The 25,444-nt window shown below is 45.0% G+C and overlaps 1 protein-coding gene across 2 annotated transcripts in view; it reads right to left on the reverse strand.

Moving 5' to 3' along the window:
- WDR59 (WD repeat domain 59) overlaps positions 1 to 21,999 on the reverse strand; it is an 85,536-nt gene extending 63,537 nt beyond the window's left edge. For both annotated transcript variants that reach the window (XM_049622618.1, XM_049622617.1), the window contains exons 1-2: positions 21,830 to 21,999; positions 4,128 to 4,177 (exon numbers count right to left, since the gene is read on the reverse strand). In XM_049622618.1, coding sequence (XP_049478575.1) covers positions 4,128 to 4,143 — 16 coding nt within the window. In that variant the 5' untranslated portion in view covers positions 4,144 to 4,177; positions 21,830 to 21,999. The remainder of the gene's footprint in view (positions 1 to 4,127; positions 4,178 to 21,829) is intronic.
- Between the last annotated feature and the right edge of the window lie 3,445 nt (positions 22,000 to 25,444).

The raw sequence follows: 25,444 nt of genomic DNA on the forward strand, positions 1-25,444 counted from the left end.
TACCCATGGTAAGGCTCTGGTCCTGAACCAACCGAGTGCAGCACAGACCAAGTCTCCAGTGTCTGTATGTCCCTCCTCACCAGGCATAGTGCTTGGCATTCGGTAAATGTGTGTTAAACCTATCACTTATCACTTTGCCAAACATCCTGGAGAAAATCTCAAATTCCCTTGCAAGTTGACTACCTGGGAAAGGCAACTAAATTAAGTCTATTGGGAGGGAAATAATAACCAATAAAATGATAATGAAAATAACACATTAAGGGCTGATAATGTTCACGGTGCCAATCAGTATAAAGGATCTGAAAACAGGAATGTCCTGTGTTCCGCCTATTTTCCCTTTGTTTTAAGGGAAAAATCATTGTGTGAATCAACATCTCAGCGGCCATTAATCAGCTGTTGTTAGAGAGCAGTCCAAGCCCCAGAGCATCCATGAGGACAGGTGGGCTCAATGGTGAAGAAAAAGATTAACAGTCCCTGCTCAGAAGAGATGGGAAATGCAAGTTAACACGGCCCGTAAAACTCTAGCAGAAACCCCAGAAGAGAAGGTTAGGGGAGAAGAAAGCAAGCACAGGTAAGACAAACTCACAGAACTTTCAGAACTGCCGGTGCAGAACAAAGATCTAGCATCTCTGACCTACTCTGAAGGAATCACTTGATTCTGGAGCAGGCAGGCTGGCATCTTCCTCTCAGCATGAAAAACGGGAAAGCATGACGAACGGGGAAAGGCTGAGAGCGATACACATGGGGCGCCATCAACAGGGGGGCCCAGAGACCCCCCAGAGAGCAAGTGCAGAGCAGCAGAAGAAAAGTAGGCACTTCAGGATACACATACCTGACATATCTTCTTTCTCCCCTGAAGACCCACGAAAGTCAGAGTAAAAACGTACAACACAGAAACCCACAAAGAAAATGAGAGAGGAAATGAAAAGCGGATGGACAAATGGTGATCGATCTAAAGAAAGCAAACACCAAAGTGCCTGCAGAGGGGAAGTGGATGAGAGGCGAGCTGATTCACGCTGCAGAACCGAGGCCGGCTCGGGAGCTGGAGGCTTCAGCCTGCACACAAGGGAAGAGAGGCCTGGAGAACCAAAAGCAGAACAGAGCAGGACCTGTTTGAAAGAGGACTAAGGAGAGCGGTTTATACACACCCCACAGAGCCACCTCTCCTTCACCCGGGGGGGGGGGGGGGGGTGATGTGCTTCAGACAAACTACTTCAGAGGAGCCCAGGCCTGGGACAAACGGCAGAGCAGTGTGGGAATTTGAGGAGCTGTGCTCAAAACAGGGCAGGAAGTGGAATGTGAGACCCTCAGGCCTCTTCCCCTACAGCTGATCTGTATAGTCTTCACACAGTGACAAAAGGATTCTTCTCAGGGGAAAATGACCAGCCCAAGAAAAGAACAAAAGCAAATAAGTAACACAGAACCCAGGAGATAGTGACATCTGGGCACCCTCCAAAAAAAGGGTCTGGTTCCCAGACGACCTCCTTCCAAAGAAGCCCACCATCACACATGTAAACTGATCACTCTTTGACAGTAACAGAGAGCCAGGTGAGTATCGGTCACCAGAGGAAACCTGAAAGACAGGGACCAATGCAATCAAAAGAAAAAAAAGGAAACGGGTAGTGCCGAGGCAAGAAGAAACCTAGAATTAATATTGTCAGAGAGGTAAAAGAAGACGAGGTAAAGAACAGAGAACAGGAAAGAGCTCCTGGAAATGAAAAGCACAGCTGAAATAAAGAAATCTGATAGAAGAGTAGAAAGTTAAAGCTGAAGGGAACTGTCAGAATGCAAAACAAAAAGGACCAACAGAGAATCCACATAGGATATCCAACACAGACGAACAGCTTCAGAAAGAAGGAGTGCAGGAAATAGAGGGGGGAAATTACCAAAGACACAATGAAGGAAAACTTCTCCAAACTAGAAGACACAGACCTTCCAGATTGAAAGGGCCTTCCCACAGTGCTAAAAATTACTCTGGGTCTTAATCTGAATGGGGATCACATGGGTGTATATATTTGTAAATTTACTCAAGCGGTTAACTCAAGTACATTCTTTACTGTACATATTTTCAAGTTCAGTATAAGAAAACAAAATGGTGAACCTTCAAGATTATGTTGAAAAATAAAACAGGTATGTATGTACCCAAGAACACACCAAAACAGGAATGCTTGCCTGGTTTCCAGTGACATAATCCCATTCTCTCCTTGGATGCTACAAATGGCAATGCCCACATGAGTGAATACAGAGAAGTCTAACATTTGAGACACAGTTATTCCTTAACACTTGAGTATTTTTTTTAATGTTTATTTACTTTTGAGAGAGAGGGAGAAAACACAAGCAGGGAAGGGCAGAGAGAGAAGGGGGCAGAGGATCTGAAGTAGGCTCTGTGCTGACAGTAGAGAGCCCAATGCGGGGCTCAAACCCATGAACCGTGAGATTACGATCTGAGCCGAAGCTGGATGCTTAACCAACTGAGCTACCTAGGTGCCCAGCACTTGAGTATTTTGTGGGTTGTGAATATGACTACATGATGTCAAGTGTATGTCTATTTGTTTAGATAAAACAAGTAATGATGTTTAAAAAAAAAAAAAAAAAGAGGGGACCCTCTAAGTGCCCAGCAAAATGAATGAAAAAAAGACACACGCCAAAGCAGTCACGGTGAAGATTTCACACACCTGGAGATAAAAGGAACGCCGGAGACAAAGACAGCATTTTAAAGCTTCCAAAGAGAAAAAATAGGCCGCATACAAAGTCCAGAATCAGAATGGTATAGGACCTCTCAAAATTACTCTGAGAAAAGAACCCCAAATACTGATTCAACACAACAATTGTTATATAACTATACTGGAAGGAGAGGGAAGTCAGGGACTCACAGAGCAAAGTAAAAGTGCTAAATCCTCATCTACTTTAAAAAGTCAATTGGTAATATCTGGACAAATCAAGATAACAGAATATTTGTGTATTATTTGGAAAAATGGAGGCAACCCCACAGAAACAGCTACAAGAGTCTCAAGTAGTTGCTTCTACTGAGTGGGATCAGGATTGGGGAAAAGCTGAGCTAGGATTCTGCTGTCTGACAATATAATCTTTGTGATGCTACTTGACTTTGTCAACTATGTTCAGGTATTTCTTTGATTTAAAAAAAAAAAAAAGGTTTAAAAACGGAGTAGGAAATGAATAATATATCCCCAAAACCACTGGCTTGCCACTTTAAATGCATAAATTGCATGTTCTGTGAATTATATCTCAATAAAGCTTTTTTTTTTTAAGTGAGTGCAGAGGGGGCAGTAAAGAAACATATCAATTTTTCCTTATCTATGCATCCAGTGTGACACAAAAAAAATGGATTTGATAACTGTCTCTGGGGATGGGGGTCAAAGAGAAGAGGGAAACTTACTTCCCAATGTACAGCCTTTTGAATTATTTAAATGTCTGCTATGCTTTTTTTAAGGTAAATTAAAATACGATTTCAAAATAAAATAATGAAACAGAAACTAGTTCGTTATTTAGGAGTGAGTTCATAAACAAGTTAAAGAAAACACTGCAGACTTAGAGAGGTAGTGAGTATGAAAGGGGAGGGGACTCTGACCATTAAATGGCATTATACTGGTACAATGACAAAGTGATTAGCAAATGCTAGGATGGCCCTTAGTCGCCAGAATGTTAAAAATGTTGGGCTGGAAAACACTAGAGAAATCATTTAGTTCTAGTTCTTCATAATGAAATCAAAGTCCTTCACGAGCAAACCAAAGTCCAGGGAGGCCAACTGGACAAATGTCCAGGGGTTCATCATGAATGGCATTGCCAAACCAGAACCCAGATCCCCTTGATCCCGTGAGACCACACCAGACAGCACCCTTCTGCAGAGTCTGTGCAATAAACAGAAAATTGCAATTCCAAGACCAAACTACCAGTCACGCAAATTTCAAAGGAATTTTATTGCTTACATATTAGGGCAGAGACAAAAATAAACTGCAAGTGATCCCTGTTAAGTACCCCTGAGGTCACTAGGATAGCGGAACTAAACCCTAGGACCACAATCCTTAAGGATAAAGAGTATTTTCCAACTTCCCAGAAACCTCTCAATTTGCGATTTGTCCGCAGAAATTGCAGCAGAGCTCACTTACCCGGAGAGCACAGCATGCTGCCCCAGACAGTCCACGGACATTGCGGTTGCCTGGGAGAGAAAGCACAGGGTCAGTTCTGCCAGCAAAGCCAGCTCGGGTTGGAGAAGACAGGTGGGTAGCCTCGTCTGGGGCTTTCTCTTCCCATGGCCCAGGTAAGTCCCCCGCTGTCAGGTATTATTAGTTCTCTACAGTGGTTGCTTTCACTCCCTTCTAATCCTCAACCAGATCTCATACTCACCTTCCTTAATAGGGCAGTTGCTATCTGTTCCCTGACACCGGGATTACATACAAGCAAGCTGGTGTGTTCTAAGTTGTGGAGACGTCATCTTAGAATTCGGAGAATCTAACTAGCTTGGAGCTAACAGAGCTACTCAGAGCCCCTTCCAAGCAAAACCTAACCTGGGACATCACACACACATACACACAAACACACCTACCCCACCCCACCCGTCACCCCCATGCCTTTCCAAAGGGCATGGACTGCTCCTCCAAGCTAAATGGCAAGTGGTAATACTCAAACACCACCCGTGCTGAATCCATGGTCATGTTATTGAGATGCTCAGTTGCCATTTAATCTGAGATTTCTAGCACATTCTAATGATTTCCATTTCCCAGGTCTCCCAGTTCCTAGGGAGCACCATCTTTTCAGGACCACACTGAATCAAATGAATTTGCATTCAGGCCGAAGCATGAGGCTGACTTAAATCATGGCAGTTACAGCCTTAAATTCTCTTATTTGGACCCGTCCAAATTCTCCTGCATTCTCAAGACATTAGTGCTCCCTCTTATACACCGTCAAGAAATATGTCATAGGTAATGTTGGGGACAAGAAACCAGGGCGCTCTCATCGGAGGCTAAAAAGTGGTTGTTATGCATCCTTCATCCCACTAGAGTCGTGAGCAGAGAAAAGTCCAGCTGGAAAGGCAGGCAGTGAAATGAGATGCAACTTCCACACTCTTCTGAACAATTTATAGATTAAAAGTATGAAAGCAGGCAAGATGGCACCTCCAACCAGGGGTGGTACGATCTTTCCAGGAGGTGTGTGGTAGGCAGAATCCTAAGGTGGCCCCAACATTCTGGGCCCTTGCTGTACACATTCTCCCCGTTATTCAAATATGAATCTAGGTGCTGCTGTGAAGGGATTTAGCAGATGTGGTTAAGGTCCCAAATCAGTCGACCTTAAGAGACCTCAAACAACCCAAATGTCCATCAGCAGGCGAATGGATAAACAAAACATGGCACACACATACGACGGCATACGTACTATCGTGTGGATGAACCTTGAAAATACTATGCTAAGCGAAAGAAGCCAAGCACAAAAGAACAAATACTGCATGATTCCACTTATGAGGTACCTAGGATAGGTAAATTCATAAAAAGGACAAGTAGAAAACAAGTGGAAGGGGACAGGGAGTGGGGAATGGGGAGTTACTGTTCAGTGAGTACAGAGTTTCTGTTTGAGGGTTGGGGGGAGAGAGAGAAACCTAATCGCATCAGCCCTGTAAATCTAGGTCTAGAAGTCAGAACAGAGGCACTCAGAGATTCTAAGGACGAGGCATTTACGTGAAGAAGACTGCTGCTGGCTGTGGAGGTGGGACCACATGGCAAGTCCCTGAAAGTGGCCTGTAGGAGCTGAGTGTCCCCTAAATAACAACCAGCAAGAAAACAGAGACTTCAGTAAAAAATGTTTAAAAAGGGGCGCCTGGGTGGCGCAATCGGTTGAGCGTCTGACTTCGGCTCGGGTCATGATCTCGGGGTTGACGAGTTCGAGCCCCACGTCAGGCTCTGTGCTGACAGCTCAGAGCCTGGAACCTGCTTCGGATTCTGTGTGTGCCCCTCCCCTGCTCATGTTCTGTCTCAAAAATAAATAAACATTAAAAAAAAATTTTTTTTAATTTTTTTAAAAGGAGCGCCTAGCTCTGGCTCAGTTGGTAGAACATGTGACTCTTGATCCTGGGGTCATGAGTTAAACCCCCATGTTGGGTGTAGAACTTACTTAAAAATGAAAGAAGGGGCACCTGGGTGGCTCAGTCTGTTAAGCATCCAACTCTTGATTTCGGTTCAGGCCATGGTCTCATGCTTTGTGGGATCAAGCCCCATGTAGGGCTCTGTGCTGGCAGTGCTGAGCCTCCTTGGGATTCTCTCTCTCTCTCTCTCTCTCTCTCTCAAAATCAATAATAAACTTTAAAAAAAAATGAAAGAGAAGAGAACCCCTTGAGATGATGGTGAGCTAGGAAGAAACTTCCTCCACTCCTTCCAGAATGACAATTATGACAATAAGCATGTGATCCTCTCCTCTTCTCCGAGACCCTGAGAGAGCCAGCATCCAGGTGGGAAGACGCCAGAAATTATGCAAGAAGAAGTGAGGTGTCACTACCCAGGAGCTGGGGAAGAGGTCTCTCCCACCTCCTCCTCAGCCCCCACCTTCCTCCTCTAGTCCCCCAACCTGTGCCAATTGTAGTTCCATGCAATAAAAAGGCCAAACTTTTTATTCCATAAAACATGAAGGGCAAGACTCAAAATTTTAAAAAAGAAGGAAAAGAAAAGAAAACAGGGACCTCAGTCCTATAACCCCAAGAGGCTGAATTCTGCCAACAACCTGAATGGGTCTCTTAGCAGATTCTTCCCCAGGCCACTGAGCCTCCAGATGAGAACACAGCCAGCTGCCTCCTGGATTTCAGCTTAGGGGACCAAACCGAGAAACCAGCCACGCGGCGCCTGGGATTCTGACAGACAGAACTATGAGCTAATCAGTAGGTACTGTTTCAAGCTGCTTAGTTTGTGGTACAGTGATAACAAAGATTGTGACCCAGTAACAATAATTAATAATCATCATCATAAAGTCATGCCCTTTGACTCAAAAATTCCACCTCCAGAATCCATCCGAAACACAGGAAAACTTCTATGCACAGAGTTGCTTGTTTCATGTTATCTACAAGTAAATTATGCATATTTACATAAGGGAGTATCCTGAAAGTGTTTAAAAATGACACGGAAAAATACAGGAGCCAAAAGCTGCAAACAGAGTATCATAATTCACCATATCACCTCATCAGAGGAAGTTATTATTTAAAAGGAAGACAAAAAAACACTAACTGAGGTTTCCCTACTCCTACCTCAGAAAAAAGGGGCCAACATCATGTTCGTAGCGGCACATTAAGGACGGTCATGCTGGGCTGTCAGGAGAATGCAAAGAGGGAAAGCAGAAAAGAGAAGATCCCCTAACCAGGGTAGAAGCTGGTGCTCTGTGGGGGACAAGAGTCCCCGGAAGGCCTCCTCACCTCAGGGCACCAGGCAGGGACTGGCTGGGAGATGCTAAGTCTGGGCATCAGGGCGTTAAGAACCACAGCAACCCCGTGATCCTGCTGCGAGAGAGGAAGCGAGCCCCAGTGATGGCTAGGAGAGAATTCCCTGAGGGAGAATTCCCCCGCAGCCTGCAGGAAGGGGAGATTAAAGACTTAGAGGAGTAAAGTAGCATTTTATACCTACTATGAACTGAAATTTAAATCAGCTACTTATGCCTTAAAAAACACTGAAGAACATATATCAGAATGTTTCAATGGCAGTTGTTCCCACAGGGTTTTTGTCTTACTCCCCTACATGAGCCTACGTTTTTGTACTACTTACATATTTACGTGACTTTATAATTAAAAAAAAAGAACTTTTTCTCAAAGGCATCCCAAGCCTCTTCTGTTTCCACGCTTCCGTCCTAGCCTCAGTCCTCAACGCCTGCGGCCTGGCGGACACACCCTCAGACAGTGCGCCTTCCCCACTCCTCTGCTCCACCCGACACGGAACTTCTGAAAGCGGAGCCCAGACTACATCGCTCCTCTGCTCCAAAACCTTCCTTGGTTTTCTACTGAAGACTGAAGACAGTCAAGCGGAAATCTTCCAAACTGGATGCTTCCAGAACTTTTTAGTCCGACCTTCCTTCTCTACTTGCCCAGGCCACACCCATTCAAAGCTCTTACCTTTCTCCAAGGTCAGCGATGCTCCCAATTCTAAAGAGATGCTTAAGCTCCTCCCCCCATCCGGAAGGTCCTTCTCGCCTGCTCTGCTGTTGAAATTCTACTCATCCTTTAAGTCCCAAGACATACGTCCCCTAAGAACCTCACCCAGAGTCTGCCATAGGGATTCCACCCTCTCCCAAAGCACCTTCGCTGCCCCCCGTCACGGGGCTTGCTGTCACTTGCCATGTGGTAGCGGCTGCTACACACGTTTATCTTCTCCCACTAACTGGGGAGCCCCCAGAAGGCAGGGTCCATCTTCTTTCTCCCAGAGCACCCAGCGAGGTGCTTGGTACATGCAGGTGCTCTGTGAACATCTTCTGTTTGGAAGATAGGTCAGAACCAGGTCAAAATCTGGGTCCTTCCTTTCCAAAATGTGCCAAGGCGCTCCTTGACATCTCAAAGAATTTTTTCTATAGCTTCCCTTGGTAATTTATCATCCGTGAATTTATCTACATCTGTAAAGTTCCTTCACTTCTTTAATGCCTTCTAGAATAATAAACTTTAGTAGTTCGCTGTCTGCTCTGTGAAACCTTCAACAAGAATAGAAACATTTGACGAACCAAATGTGTGCACCTTACTCACACTTTATAATGTAAAATTCCAATCATATCTTCTCTCAGCCTTTGTTTTTAAGGTACTGTAAAGTCCTCTCCTGACTGCAGGAAAACAAACTTACTGCTCAGAACTGCTCCCTGTCAAAAGAGGTTATCTTTAGGAGCACCTGGGTGGCTGGGTCAGTTAAGCATCCAACTTTGGCTCAGATCATGATCTCACGGTTCACGGGTTCGAGGCCCGCGTAGGGCTCTGTGCCGACAGCTCAGAACCTGGAGCCTGCTTCAGATTCTGTGTCTTCCTCTCTCTCTCTGCCCCTCCCCGGCTCGTACTCTCCCTCTCTCTAAAAAATAAACATTAAAAAAAAAAGAGAGACAGAGACCTTTAAACATAAGAGAATAAAGTTTCTAATAGCCCTTGTTCTTCCAATTGCAGGATGGGAGCCTTTGCGACACACTTCAGGAGTCGTATGACCTTTCTGAAATAACACAACCATGGCACTGACAGTGGCACTTGATTCTTGTTGGCCTGGAAAATATGTAATTAATAATTTGGAAAAAGCTGGCTAACTGAAGGCTACTAAAAAGATATCAACTCCAAGAGACTGTGTAGGCCTCTGTACACGAATGGATGCTGCTCTGGTTTAAAAAGCCATTTCTGCACAAAGCCAGCTGTGTTCATAAGCGCTTGATTTCACCAAACCAAGGAAACTGACCACAGTTTATCAAAAGGAAGAAAGACTCTACATGGCATTTCTGCATGTGTAAAATGGAAATCATCTGGCACAGCAGAAAGGGTGTGCATGGGCTTTGGGGTCAGAATTGGATTAAAAACTGTCTTTTACCACTTCTCAAGTGTACAGTAGAAAACGACCCAGCAAAGGCTGTCACAGACCTCTGGTGTTGTTGAAATTAGCAGATATTTTTTATTAGCTATTTTAGTTGATTTCATGGCAGTATCAGAACTAATGATCACTCTCTCCTTAAGACCTGTGGCTTCCATAACATGACTCTCTCCTGGGACCTAACTCTAGACGTCCCTTTCTAGTCTGTTCCTAATCAATCCATTTCTCCCCATCTCTGCCTCAGCTCAGGCCTGTGTCGGTCCTCACCTGGAAAGAGACACCCATCTACCACCAGCCCAGCTCCACCCTCAGGGCTGGTGCTGGGTCCCACAGCTCGCAGGATGAAGGACAACACCCTTAGCATGACATTAAAGATCACTTAAGACCTCTCTCTGGCTCACTTCTACAGTCCATCTTAGGCCTCTCACCTTCCAACCCCGTCCCAACATTCCCGCCATGATGAATTTGTTATCATGAATTCCCTCCGGCCCTCCAAATCCAAGCAAGCACCACCCTCTCACCTCCGGATCCTCGCATCAGCCGCTTCCTCCGCCTGGGTGACCCTTCTCTCCAGGCTTCACCTGGCCAATGCCTTCTTGTCCTTCAGGATTCAGTTCAGGCTCATCCCAGGAAGTTATTCTGACCCATCCCCTCTTGCACACACCAGGGAGTTACCTGTGCTTCCACAGGACCCAAGGCTTATCTCTACGTAGTACTTGTGGTACTTTACAATAATCCCCTATTTACTATTACATGACCTCGATCTGACTGCAATTCCTTAAGGGTAAAAACCAATTCACAAGTACAATGCCTCGCACAGCACATGGCGTGTACTCAATAAATGCTACCTATCATAGACAATATAGGTCTTAAAAGCTCATGCTGTATAAAAACTTGTACACAAACGTTCATGACATCATTAGTCCTCACAGGCAAAAAGCGGAAACCACCCAAATGTCCAACAATTGATGAATGGATAAACAAAACGTGATATATCCCTACAGTGAAATATTATTCAACCCTAAAAAGGACTGAGCTTCCGATACATACATATGGATGAGCCTTTAAAAGAAGTAAGTGAAAGAAGTCAGTCACAAAGACCACATAGTCTAGGATTCCATTTCTATGAAACGTCCAAAGAGGCAGATCTATAGAGAAGCAAGCAGATTAGTGATTGCTTAGGGCTGGGGGGGTGGGGGGAGGGGGGAGCTGGAGGATAGGGGGCAGGGGAGGTGATGTCTAAAGGGTACAAGGTTTCTTCCTAGGGTGATGAAAATGTTCTAAAAATGACTGTGGTGATGGTTTCACTCTGTGAATGTACCAAAACCCACTAAATTGTGTACATTTTAAACAGGTGAATTATACAAGAGGTGAATTAGATCTCAATAAAACTGCTACCCTCCCCCCCCACCAAAAAAAATTGATAAATACAGTGTGCTCTTGGTTTCGGGACTAGATTCACATGATTCATCACTTAGATACAACACCCACTGTTCATCCCAACAAGTGCCTTCCTCAATGCCCATCATCCATTTTTCCCTCTCCCCTGCCCCTCCATCAACCCTCAGTTTGTTCTCTGTATTTAAGAGTCTCTTATGGTTTGCCTCCCTCTATGAAACTATTTTTTTCCCTTTCCCTTCCCCCATGGTCTTCTGTTAAGTTTCTCAAATTCCACATATGAGTGAAAACATATATCTGTCTTTCTCTGAACGACTTATTTCACTTAGCATAATACCTTCCAGTTCCATTCACGTTGCTGCAAATGAAAAGATTTCATGCTTTCTCATTGCCAGGTAGCATTCCATTGTATATATAAACCACATCTTCTTTATCCATTCATCAGTTGATGGACATGTGGGCTCTTTCCATACTTTGGCTATTGTTGAAAGTGCTGCTATAAACATTGGGGTACATGTGCCTCTATGAATCAGCACTCCTGTACCCTTTGGATAAATTCCTAGTAGTGCTGTTGCTGGGTCGTAAGGTAATTCTATTTTTAATTTTTTGAGGAACCTCCACAGTTTTCCAGAGCGGCTGCACTAATGTGCATTCCCACCAACAGTGCAAGAGGGTTCCCATTTCTCCTCATCCTCACCAACATCTGTTGTTTCCCGAGTTAACATTTTCATCTTTTAGAAAACAACCGGTATGATACTTTACAAATGGTCAGGGGACACTGAATTTGGAGATGGATTGCATTACCAATCCATTTTGGATTTACAGTTAAATTTTGGTGCAAGCACAATGGTTCTGTTAGAAAGCTCATCTCTCTGGGAAGATAATATATAGCTTCATAGGGCTATCTTGCTACCCTGATTCAATGCAAAAGAAAGCCTCCCTACAGAGACCACTGCTATCTGCAGAACAAAAGCCAACGTTTGTTTATTTCTTCAAATAAACTAGCAAAGAAATCAACTCTTCCTCTTTCAACCTCAGCTGAATTAGAAAGAGCTGTTCAAAAATATGAAAACACTTTGCCTATTCATCCTTCCAAATGACGCAAAGTGGAAACATCCAATCAGTGCAAATCAGAGCTAGGTCAGCTCCCCGAAAATCAGTTTGTCACATGCCTGAGCAATGACTGTAACATATGTACTATCAGATTTCATAGAATAAAACCACAGACTGAAACCCACTGACATAAAAAGGATCAGAGCATTTCCAATGACAATATCCAATCTCTTTAAATCAGAGACAGCCACTGCTGCCAAGGCTGCTTTTGAACCATCCTTGTCTAATGCTTTCTAGAGGTTTGTATCCGAGGTTCTGTTCACACACTCAGCACAATGGGTGCTTCTTGGGAAGTCTCCGTCTAAAATGAGAACATCCTCACGTTCCCACAAGCTAAGATGGCACAGAGTGGGTATCGCTAGGAAAATCACCTAACCTTTCTGAATCTCAGGTTCCATGTCTGTAAAATAAGAGGGTAGACGGGCTGTCTTCCATAGGTCCTCTCGGCTCCATAAGGCTATCTTGTCGGGCTGTTTCTTGCTTCCTTACACAAGCTTTCTAATATAATCATAATAATTAACACGTAGCAAGCAATTAATATATGCCGATCACTGTGCTAAGCGCTCTATGTTGATTATCTCACTCAATCCTCACATTAACTGTCAGGTGGTGTGCAGAAAAGAGTAACCCCAGCAGGCAGGAGACTGCTGACCTCAGAAAGGCCTGCCTGCAAGGCTGGCTTTTGGCTGGTGTCTGGGAACTTGGATTTGGAGTGTTCCCACCATTCCCTAACTGATAAGAGTGGCTCACTGTGCCTACGCTGTGTGTACAAACAATGTGGTTTATGCTGAGCGCCTGCCGCCCTGCTGGGGGTGTGCGATTGTGATTCACGCGCTCCAGAGGGAGCCTGGGTGACCCGCCCCAGATAAAAACCTTGGGCACTGAGTCTCTGATGAGCTTCTCTGGTACATTTCACATGCGTTGCTATAATTCAAAGCTAGAGGAATTAAGCACGTCTGAGGGACTCCATTGGGAAAGGTCTCTTGCACCCAGTTTCCTCCAGACTTCACGCCATGTGCCTTTTCCCTTTGAATTTGCTTTGTGTCCTTTCACTGTAATAAATCGTAATTGCAAATACAGCTGTGAATCCTCCTAGTGAAACCAGGAGTGGTGCGGGGAATCCTGGACACAGGCAGATACTATTACTCTTGTTCTAGGTATAAAGAAACTGAAGCTTAAAAGGCACTAATGTGCCCAAGATCACATGGCAGATAGATGACATAACCTGGATTCTGACACTGTGCTCCAGCTCCAAACCCTTAAACTCTTGGCTGTACATACTCTTCCCCCATTCATTACTGCATCTTTACATCAAATGTTCTAGAAAACAAAGAATTTGCGGAATTCACAGAATAGTCACTTTCACCAAAAACAGCTCTACTATGCCCTTCCATCCCCATAGTTTTCAAAATGAACTTTCAGGGAAACTAGGAAAGCTGGGACCAAAGCTGGACTGCTCCAGGAAAGTGTCTGGACTATATTAACTATTCATAGCCTTTTAGTTAAAGAATTTGCCGAGTTGTGTTTTATTTTTGATTTGTTTATTTAGAGCAAAAAAAAAAAAAAGCCTCAATTTTTATCTGTCCGGACGAGTTGCTGTAATGTTGAGACTAATAAGTCACCCACCATTAGGGAAGCAGGGAATACACTTTCTGCTGAGATGCTTCATTTTTAATTTCAAAAAGAAACAGAGAAGCAAGAAAAAATTTATTGGAGAATGTCTCTATGAACCTAGAATATAGATTTTTCTTAAATAGACTGAAAAAGCACAACGTATAAATTCAACTGCATTAAAAATACACTTCTAGGGGCTCCTGGGTGGCTCAGTCGATTAAGTGTTGGACTCCTGACTTCGGCTCAAGTCATGATCTCACGTTCGTGGGATCAAAGCCCACATTGGGCTCTGAGCTGGCAGCACAGAGTCGACTTGGGATTCTCTCTCTCCCTCTCTCTCTCTGCCCCTGCCCAGTGCGTGGACCTGTGCCCATGCACGTTCCCTCTCTCTCAAAATAAGCAAACAGTAAAAAAAATTTTTTTCAATAAAATAGAATCTTCAAAAAGAGAGAGAGAGAGAAGAAAGAAAGAATGAATGAAGGAAGGAACAAACTTGACCACAGTGTGAAGAAGTGAAAGGCTGCTTAAAAATGATGAAAACCTTAGTGGAGTCTGTAAGACTAAAGGGGAAAAGAACTGTACATAAGCACCGCACTCCAGCTGATAACGTCACTCCTACAAGGGTACAGGTTAAAATTCTGAAACGACTATCCATGTATTTTGGAATGAACAATAAGTAAATGGACAGAGGATGGCTGGGGCCCCGTTTCTCATGACTGGCGTGGGAGATTACTGACAAGCAAAGGGTGGAGCCACAACGACACTTGTGGTAATGACTTAGAGTAGATGTTAAACATGATCTCCCGTTCAGCTTGATATACAGATGGTTACATATACATACACTTACAGATACACACGTATTCATGGATTAGTAGTATATTTCCTGTTTTGTCATATGAGTGCCTGGAAGCGATGACACCCCAAGAGCAACGAGCACATCTGTAACCAGGTTTTAGTATCTGATGTCATTCTCCAATAAAAGAAACCAGGACTCCTTGGACAAATGGCTAATTCTGGGACTGGGGCAGGAAAATATACATGATGAGAGTTAAGCATCTTATAGTACCAGAAAATAAGGAAGTACTGTGTATTTTAAAAACCTACATGGGGCGCCTGGGTGGCGCAGTCGGTTAAGCGTCCGACTTCAGCCAGGTCACGATCTCGCGGTCCGTGAGTTCGAGCCCCGCGTCAGGCTCTGGGCTGACGGCTGGGAGCCTGGAGCCTGTTTCCGATTCTGTGTCTCCCTCTCTCTCTGCCCCCCCCCCGTTCATGCTCTGTCTCTCTCTGTCCCAAAAAAAAATAAAAAACGTTGAAAAAAATTAAAAAAAAAAAAAACCTACAAACAAGTGGAAACAATGATGGGGGTCATGCCAAAGGAATACATGAAACATCTGAAAGAGCTCCCAATGGTGAAAACTGGGACAATTGGAGCAACAAAATAAATATAGTAAAATAAAGTAGTATTGGATTATAATCCAAGGTATAAAATATATATCACACTGATACAAGCAACTAATTCAAGAAAGAAAGAAAGAAAGAAAGAACCCTCCACTGTTTATTTTTTTTTTAATTTTTTTTTTAACGTTTATTTATTTTTGAGACAGAGAGAGACAGAGCGTGAACGGGGGAGGGTCAGAGAGAGAGGGAGACACAGAATCTGAAACAGGCTCCAGGCTCTGAGCAGTCAGCACAGAGCCCGACGCGGGGCTCGAACCCACATACCGCGAGATCGTGACCTGAGCCGAAGTCGGACGCTTAACCGACTGAGCCGCCCAGGCGCCACAACCCTCCACTGTTTAAATTCAGGCCTCATGGGGGACCCTGGACGGCTCAGTTGGTTGAGCGCCCGACTTAGGTCAGGTCATGATCTCACGGTTCATGGGGTCAGGCCCTGTGTCGGCCTCTGTGCTGACAGCTCAGAGCCTGGAGCCTGCTTCAGATTCTGTGTCTCCCTCTCTCTCTGCCTCTCCCTTGCTTGCGCTCTGTCTCTATCTCTCAAAAATAAACAAACATTAAAAAAAATTTTTTTTAATCTAAAAATAAATAAACAAACTTAGGCTGCATATACAGACGATTTTCCAAACAGTGTAGTATAAACAGAAGGCAAAAAGTAAGTTTATAGTAGACAAACCTGACAAGCACTACTTCAGCCAGGTCAACATCAACAGCGATATGTCACTTTCACAGTAAGTACCGTTGATACGATGTGATGAGAATGATACTTTATCTCTAGGGTCCTCCCTGAAACCCATAAGCCCAGTCTAATCACGAGAAAGACCATCAGACAAATCCGAACTGAGGGATATTCTACAAAACACCTGACTGGTATTCCTCAACACTGTCAAAGTCATCAAAGACATCATCTGAGAAACTGTGACAGCCAAGGAGCCTGAGGAGTTGCATGTAAATGTAATGTGGCGTCCTGAACGGAATCCCAGAACAGAAAAAGGACATTAGGTGAAAACTAAGGAAATCTGAGTAAAGTATGGATTCGAGTTAAGTATCAATATTGATTTGTTAATTGTAGAAAATATACATTCTAGTATAGGATGTTTTTGTAAATATTTTTAAAGTTTTTATCTATTTTTAGAGAGAGCACAAATGTGCACAAGAGTGAACACAAATGTTAAATTAAAAAAAAGAAGAAGAAGAATATAGCGCTCAAGCTCACAAATTGAAAGATCATGACCTGAGCTGAAACCAAGAGTCAGAGGCTTAACCAACTGAACCACCCAGGCACCCCAGAGTATAAGATGGTTTTTAATAGGGGGAAATGGGTGCAGGGTATATGGGAACTCTCTGTACTATCTTCCCAATTTTTCTGTAAGTCTAAAATTACTCTAGAATTTATTTTTAAAACTATGAAAATCTAAACACCTTTTTCCTAATTCGTGTTAATAGTGTTCATCAACATAATTGATTTTTTTACACTTATTAACTCAACAAATATTTATTGAGTGCTACTGCATACCAAGCACCCCTCACGGTGCTCCCCCTGGAGCTGCCGGCGAAAGATGAAAATAAACAGTGACTGAGGGCGAAAGTGGTACAAGATGCGATCTGAGAAGTAGGCAGAGACCAGCCCACAAAACAGTCTAAAATAAGGAATTTATATTCTACACTCCATGCAATAGGAAGTCACTGAAGCATTTTCATCAAAGGAGGAATATGAACAAAATAAGGTTTTAAAAAAATCACCTTGATATTTTATCACAGCTTTAACCATAATCGCCAAAAAGTGGTAACAACTTGAATATCCATCAACGGGTGTATGGATAGACTGTGGCCTCTGCATACACTGGAACACTACTGGTGGGCAATAAAAAAGGAGACTAACTGGGATGCTTAACAACCAACATAGATGAATGTCAAAGGCACTGGGTCAAGGGTGACAGGCCAGGTTTAAAGGGCTCCACACTGTACAATCCTTGTCTTACATAAACCACCTCAGCAGCTGCCAGAGGGCGGTGCTATGACTGTCTACACAGGGGCACCAGGGAACTGTGTGGCAGGGTTCTGTATTTTAATTGTGGTGGTGGCTACAGGACCACGTACAGTGGCCAAACTCAACAAATTTTACACTTAAAAGGGGGAATTGTATATTAACTGTACTTCAATAAACTTGGTTTTAAAAAAAAACTCTGGGGGAGGAGCCTAGATGGCTCAGCAAGTTAAGCATCTAACACTTGATTTCAGCTCCGGTTATGATCTCACGGTTTGTGAGTACGAGCCCCATGCTGATTACTTGGAGCCTGCCTGGGATTCTCTGTCTCCCTCTCTCTCTGCCCCTCTCCTGTTCATGAGCGCACACACTCTCTCTCTCTCAAAATAAACAAATAAACTTTAAAAAAAAAAAAAAAAGAAAAGCCTTTAAGGGCACCTGGGTGGCTCAGTTGGTTAAGCATCTGACTTCAGCTCAGGTCATGATCTTGAGGTTCGTGAGTTCGAGCCTGGTGTCAGGCTCTGTGCTCACAGCTCGGAGCCTGGAGCCTGCTTTGGATTCGGTGTCTCCGTCTCCCTCTGCCCCTCCCCTGCTCACGCTCTGTCTTTCTCTCTTGCTCGCTCTTCCAAAAATAAAATAAAAAGCATTTAAAAAACTTTTTTTAAACAAAATAAAATAAAAGCCTTTATTTTTTTTTATTTTTTAATTTTTTTTTTAATTTTTTTTTAACGTTTATTTATTTTTGAGACAGAGAGAGACAGAGCATGAACGGGGGAGGGGCAGAGAGAGAGGGAGACACAGAATCGGAAGCAGGCTCCAGGCTCCGAGCCGTCAGCCCAGAGCCCGACGCGGGGCTGGAACTCACGGACCGCGAGATCGTGACCTGAGCCGAAGTCGGACACCCAACCGACTGAGCCACCCAGGCGCCCCTAAAATAAAAGCCTTTAAAAAAACCACTGGGCTCTGCAGAAGATGAAGTGGAAGGAAGCAAAAAGCCGGGATGCAGGGAAAGTGGTGCTGAGTATGTCCAACTCCTTTGGAATACTGAGTTTTAGACACCTCATGGCTGCCAAAGCAGAGACATTAGGCAAACTGTTGCCATGGGTTTGGATTCCTGTCTTCATCAAACTCCTATTCTGAACTGTTTCTGCTCTTCCCATTGGTTTAGAGCTTGTGAACTGCACATTCCACCATCTTACGTCTTTGAGAGTGAAACTATTTCATCTCCAATGCAAGAGCATAGCTACTAGCTACAAGTGGCTATTTAAATGTCAATTAATTTGGGGCACCTGGGTGGCTCAGTCAGTTAAGCGTCCGACTTCGGCTCAGGTCACGATCTCGCGGTCCGTGGGTTCGAGCCCCGCGTCGGGCTCTGGGCTGATGGCTCGGAGCCTGGAGCCTGCTTCCGATTCTGTGTCTCCCTCTCTCTCTGCCCCTCCCCCGTTCATGCTCTGTCTCTCTCTGTCCCAAAGATGAATAAACGTTAAAAAAAAAAAAATTTTAATGTCAATTAAATTTTAATTAAATTAAAAATGCAATTTCTTGGTTGCCCTAGCCCCATTTCAAGTACTCAACGGTCACATTTCCATCAATACAGAAAATTCTACTGGACGGTGTTGCTCTACAAAGTTATCTCTAAGTTTTCTTACAGTCTTAACACTCATCGATTCCAGGGATCACTTCAGAGCAGTTGCCAAGCACCACAGGTTCTTTACTACTGATCAGTGACAGGGACATCTCAAGGCGTTGTTTTATAAAGTGGATGACTCTTGTAGAAAATGTGAAAAAAGAGTTTCATCTGCAGCGCCTGGGTGGCTCAGCCGTTAAGCATCTGACACTCGATTTCAGCTCAGGTCATGATCTCACAGCTCATGGTTTGTGAGTTCGAGCCCCACATCGGACTGGGCACTGTCAGTGCTGAGCCTGCTTGGGATTCTCTTCCCCCCCACCCCCGCCCCACCTGCACTACGCATGTGCATGGGTTCTCTCTCTCTCAAAATAAATAAATAAAAACTGTAAAAAATAAAAATTAACAATTCAATAAAAGAATATCATAAAGAGACTACAATCAATAAAGAAACCATCAATAAAGAACTTAATTCCAGGGCACCTGGGTGGCTCAGCTGGTTGAGGGTCCGACTTCAGCTTAGGTCTTGATCTCATGGTTCTTGAGTTCGAAACCCACATGGGGCTCTGTGCTGACAATTCAGAGCCTGGAGCCTGCTTCAGATTCTGTGTCTCCCTCTCTCTCTACCCCTACCCCGCTCATGCTCTCTCTCTCTCTCTCTTTCAAACATAAATAAACATTAAATAAGAAAAAAAATCTTAATTCCAAACAATTCTTTTAAAGAAAGAAAAAAGTTTCACCTTTCAGGCTGGGGGTTTTCTCTGAAAAACCAAAATGCTTTAAGTTTTTAAAAAACAATTTAAAAACAATTTTTTTTTAATGTTTGTTTATTTTTGAGACAGAGAGAGCAAACAGAGGAGGGGCAGAGAAAGAGGAGACACAGAATCCGAAGCAGACTCCAGGCTCTGAGCTGTCAGCACAGACCACAACTCTGGGTTCAAACCCACAAGCCATGAGATCATGACCTGAGCCGCAGTCAGATGCTCAACCAACTGAGCCACCCAGGTGCCCCTAAAAAACTATTTTTAAAAGAGGCAGGGTGTTTTGAAAAGTTTATTGTTCTGGCTTTCCTTTTCAAAAACACAATATGAAGAGTTTTGATTTTTTCTGTCTGAATGAAACAGTTAATAAAGTGGGTCCAGATCCCTCCCCATTGCCACCAGAAACAACCACAAAACCCTGCTAATTCAAACTAGGTTGCACCTTTCCAAATGAATAGAAAAATATAAAAAGAAAAAGAGAAGCTCCCGCAAGGCAGTTAAATTGCCCAATTTACTTTGTTCTCTTCCTATGACAACTGCTGTTCAGATTTAATTATTTGATATTACTTCATACATCCTAATATATGTGTCAGCACCCTCTCAGCAGGCCTCTTCAATTACATCTCCATAGAGAAGGAGGGGTGTGACTACCTGGGTTTCAGTGAGAATTAAAGCATTTGCAGATTAGTAGCTTCCAAATTAGCAGGCTCAGAGGTACCATACACGACTCTGTTGTTAGTCCCCGTGAAAGCAATTAGCAAGGAGGACAACAGGAGTACACTTCTTTTTCCCTAGGAGTCTGGCGCCTCCCTTGGGGACAGCAGGCCTCCCAAGACACCGTGCTGACAGTGCAAAATGTCTCAGAAACCTTTAATCCGAATGCTGCGGCTCAAATTCTCCCTGGGGGCTATGTATCAGAGGGGACCACAGAGCAAAGCGGTGGGTGGCTCCTCTACTCATTAATCTTTATGGCAAAAAAGAAAAAGGGATGGAGTTTTAGAAAGAAGAAACCACAGCACCCCTTGATGTAATCCAGAGTTCCCTTCAGTATAATTCACCTGAGTACTGATACAGTGTGCGCTGTGCCCCAGGCAAGGGCTCAATAAATTCCTGTTGAATCAATCTGTGAATGAAAGCCTGGCCCACAGAAGGTAGTCAATAAATATTTGTTGAATAAATGGAGAATCACCAAGACCCTGTCCTGGGTGATGGAGTAAGGGAAATGGGATATTTATTGTGGAATGACTGTATGACAGCTTCCTACAGACCGAAGCAAAGCAGTGCAATGAACCCAACAAGATTCCTGGGGCCGGATGCCTGCATTCAAATGCCAATCTGGCCACCATAATGGGAGGCCTTGGCCAAGTCACTTGAGATCACCCAACCGAGATCATCTTCCTCCTTTGGGGAAAAAAAGAGGTGGGGGGAGGGGGATAATATCGGATAACATCTACTTATCTTGGTTCTTTCATGAATTAGGAAAAGAAAATGTAGACAAGTCGCTTAGCACAAGGCCAGGCATTAGGAAGGCACGACATAGAAAAACGGTAAAAAAAAAATCTCTTTAGTATGTGCTAACGTTCCTGTTCCTGGAGGCTTACCACGTGCCCGTCACTGTGCCACATATTCTAAATATAAAATTCTCACGCCAACCCTACGGAGGTAGGAACGACTCGCACCTTCTCACAGGTGAGAAAACTCATGCACTGAGGGGGAATGACCGGCTAGGGCTAAGCCGGGATTCTAGGGCTCAGCCCGGATTCGAACCCGAGCAATGCGTGCAGCGCACACGCCTACTCTGTATATAATACTTTCACTATTCTACCATCAGCAACCACTTAAAAGCTTAGTTGCAGAAACAGGCACTTTACACGCAGTCTTGTTTTTCTTTTAATCGAATCCACTCCAAAGTCCTGTGAGGCAAGGTTAAGGCCACGCAGCTGAGGCTCAGAGAAGTTGTGCGGCTCACCCAAAGTCACTAAGCCTCAAGTCCCGGGGCCTCGGGGAGCATATCCTCTCCTCACCACCCTGGTCTGGGAAAGCCTTCCCTCAGCAGTCACTCGCGCTCAATCTTTGCGCTTCGGTGTCCCAAGGCCGACCCTACTACCCGGACCACCGCGGGGAATCCCGATACCCCATCCGCGATCGCCCCAACCGCCCCCAAAGGTCATCAAGGCTCCCCTCGTCCGCTCGGGTCTGACAGCTCCGGGTCAACCCTAACCTAATTCCCCAGAGGGGGCTAGAGGATAGCCTTGGCACCCCCAAGACGGACTCGGCAACGTGGGGGAGGGGAACCACGGAGGGCGCATGCCCAGAAGGCTCCATTTGGCCCCCAGCTCACCTGCGAGTCGCGGAACTCTACCACCACGTTCTCGCTGCTCCATCGCGCCGCCATCTCCGCACGCAGCCGCCCGGCCCCAGGGCTGCGCGTTCCCACCCCCCCGAAACCTGCGTTCCCGGGCTCGGTGAGCCCCACGCAGCCCGCGAGTGAGCCCTGCCACGCCCCGTCCCCCTCTTCCGCCTGACCTCAAACCATTGGCTGACCCAAACGCAGGCTCCGCCCCCTCTCCTCGGCTCCTCCAATTGAGTCACGGCGCCTACCCCAAACAGACACGCCCCCTCCATTTGCGTCCCTCGGCTTGAGTGACCCACGCTCCCCGCAGCTGCGGGTACACGCCCCCTGTCGCAAGCTCTACCGGGAGTCGTAGTCCAAGGGTGAGCGGCGCGGGGGGTAACTCGCGGAGAGCTCGCGAGTTAGGATTTGGCGAGGGGAGGCGCGTGTTGTCCTCCCTGTCTCTTCGCGGGTGTCCCCCAGTAGGGCCCCGGCGAACCAAAACCCGGCATTCGCGCAAACCAAAGATTTACCTCATCTCCTGAGGCCGCCAGTAAAGGCATTGATAAGTCCGAAGGCACGATTTTTTTTTTCATAGGAAACAGCAGTGCCTACCAAAGTGACCAGGGACCCCAGGGGGTCTCCAAAGGTGAAACATTTTTCATAATCGTACTAAGGTAGTTATTTGCCTTTTTCACTTTCTTTCCAGAAGCTATGTGGTATATAGTAAACAACATAAGCAGATGTGAGAATAGAGCTTTGCTCTTGAGCCAGACATTAAAGAGATCTGCCACTCTTCGCGCTAGAGTTTTTTCGTTTTAGGAAACAGGTATTTTTTACTTACAAAATGTATCAATAATAATGCACATTAATGTTCAAGTGAAATCCTGAAATAATATATATTAAATTCCTGGTTTTATTTTTTTTAATGTTAATTTATTTATTTTGAGAGAGAGAGAGAGAGCATGAGCAAGGGAGGGTCAGAGAGAGAATCTACAGCAGGCTCCACACCTTCAGAGTAGAGCTCTACGACGCGTGGCTCTGTCTCACGAAACCGTAAGATCGCGACCACAGACAAAACCAAGAGTAAGATGCTTAACCAACTGAGCCATTTAGGCATCCCTTGGTTTTAACTTCTAATAGTTACTTTCAGTAGATACGGCCCACATGAAAGTTTGGTAGGGAGGGTCCTTAATAATATTTAAGAGTGTGAAGAGCTCCTGACAAAGAGTTTGAGAACCACTGTGCTGATATGGTGAGTGGTGATTAGGTGCTCTTCTTTCGTCCCACCCTCTCAAATCCCGGCTTGACTGGCTTAGCTTCAATTTTTTTATAGAAAGGAGAAATGGGGGCACCTGGGAAGCTCGGTCGGTTAAGCATCTGACTTCGGCTCAGGTCATGATCTCACAGTCTGTGAGTTCGAGCCCCGCATCGGGCTCTGTGCTGATGGCTCAGAGCCTGGAGCCTGCTTCCGATTCTGTGTCTCCCTCTCTCTCTGCCCCTCCCCCACTCGTGCTCTGTCTGTCCCTCTTTCAAAAATATATTTAAAAGGATATATTTAAAAAAAAGAAAGAAAGGAAAAATATATTAACAAAAGAAAGAAAGGAGAAATGACCTATCTGTTTGGTTCTTGTAAGGAGTTAACCACAGGGCCAGGAACGTAGTCAACACTCAAGTGTAAACTACTATTGTTGTTAATGTTATCACTATTTCTAGGTACAAGTCCCGGCATGAATAGAGATAAGAAGGATCACCTTTCCTTCTGGAGTGTTGGATATAATGGGGAAGACTGACAATATCAACAAATTAGGGTGACCAACTTGCCCAGGAATCCCTTCAGTCCAGACAAAGTGGGAGAGTTGGTCACAGTACAACAGGTACAAAGTTTGGAGAGTAAATAGGGTTTTTTGTTGTGGGTTTTTTTTTTCCTTAACTTTATTTATTTTGAGGGAGAGGGAGAGTGAGCACATGAGGGAGGGATAGAGAGAGACAGAGAGAGAGAGAGACGTAGAGAGAGAATCCCAAGCAGGCTCCATGCTCACAGCATGGAGCCCCACGCGGGGCTGAATCCCAGGAACCGCGAGATCATGACCTGAGCTGAAATCAAGAGTCAGACATCCAACCTACTGAGCCACTCAGGCGCCCCTATTATTGTTGTTGCTGTTGTTGTTAGTGTTTATTAGTTTTTTTTTTCAACGTTTTTTATTTATTTTTGGGACAGAGAGAGACAGAGCATGAACGGGGGAGGGGCAGAGAGAGAGGGAGACACAGAATCGGAAACAGGCTCCAGGCTCCAAGCCATCAGCCCAGAGCCTGACGCGGGGCTCGAACTCACGGACCACGAGATCGTGACCTGGCTGAAGTCGGACGTTTAACCGACTGCGCCACCCAGGCGCCCCTATTAGTTTTGAGAGAGAGACAGTGAACGTGCATGCGTGTGCGTGCGCCTGTACACACACACACACACACACACACACACACACACAGGGGTAGGGGCAAAGAGAGGAGGGGACAGAGGATCTAAAGCACGTTCCATTAGGACAGCAGAGAGCTCCATATGGGGCTTGAACACGTGAACCTCGAGATCATGGCCTGAGTCAAGGTCAGACTCCTAACCAACTGAGGCACCCAGGTGCCCCAATTTTTTTTTTTTAATTTTTTTTAATGTTTATTTTTGAGAGAGACAGAGACAGAATGCGAGTGGGTTAGGGGCAGAGAGAGAGGGAGACACAGAAGCAGAAGCAGGCTCCAGGCTCCAAGGTGTCAGCACAGAGCCCGATGTGGGGCTCGAACCCACGAGCTGTGAGATCATGACCTGAGCCAAAGTCGGATGCTCAACCGACTAAGCCACCCAGGCGCCCCCCCGAATTTTTTTTTAATGTTTATTTTTGAGAGAGAGAGACAGAGACAGAGACAGAGTGTAAGTGGGGGAGGGGCAGAGAGAGAGGGAGACACAGAATCTGAAGCAGGCTCCAGGCTCTGAGCTGTCAGCACAGAGCCCAATGCAGGCCGAAGTTATGACCAGAGCCAAAGTCAAACGCCCAACTAACTGAGCCACCCAGGTGCCCCCTGAATTTTTTTCATGCTTCTTTATTTTTAGAGAGAGAGAGAGAGCGCGCGCACATTAATAGAGAAGAGGCAGTGAGAGAGACAGGGAGAATTCCAAGCAGGCTCTGTGCTCTCAGCATGGAGCCCAAGGCAGGGCTCTAACTCACAAACCGTGAGATCAAGACTAGAGCCCAAATCAGGAGTCAAATGCTTAACCCAGTGAGCCACCCAGGCACCCCTGAATTGGGTTTTATGAGACTTGCAAGCAACGTGGCAGGGGAGGACAGCCTAAATAAGAAACCTGACACCGCATCCTGAACAAGGTGCCGTTTAAGCTTTTCAGTATAATATTAGCGTTTTGATAGAATACACTATCAAAAGAAGTATTTTAGCGCCGGAAGTGTGGACAAAGACCCTTAAGTGTGAAGAGGGGAGATGTGTTCCAAAGATAAAGGAATTCCCCAAAAAACACTCACAAAGCTCTGCTTCTTTCTTTTCCTTCAAAATACACATCACAATTTGTAATTCAATATTTGTTTATTTAATATTTTCAAGCTTCGGGAAGAGAGGGACCAG

This window comes from Panthera uncia, assembly GCF_023721935.1.
Source record: "Panthera uncia isolate 11264 chromosome E2 unlocalized genomic scaffold, Puncia_PCG_1.0 HiC_scaffold_20, whole genome shotgun sequence".
Lineage (NCBI taxonomy): Eukaryota > Metazoa > Chordata > Mammalia > Carnivora > Felidae > Panthera > Panthera uncia.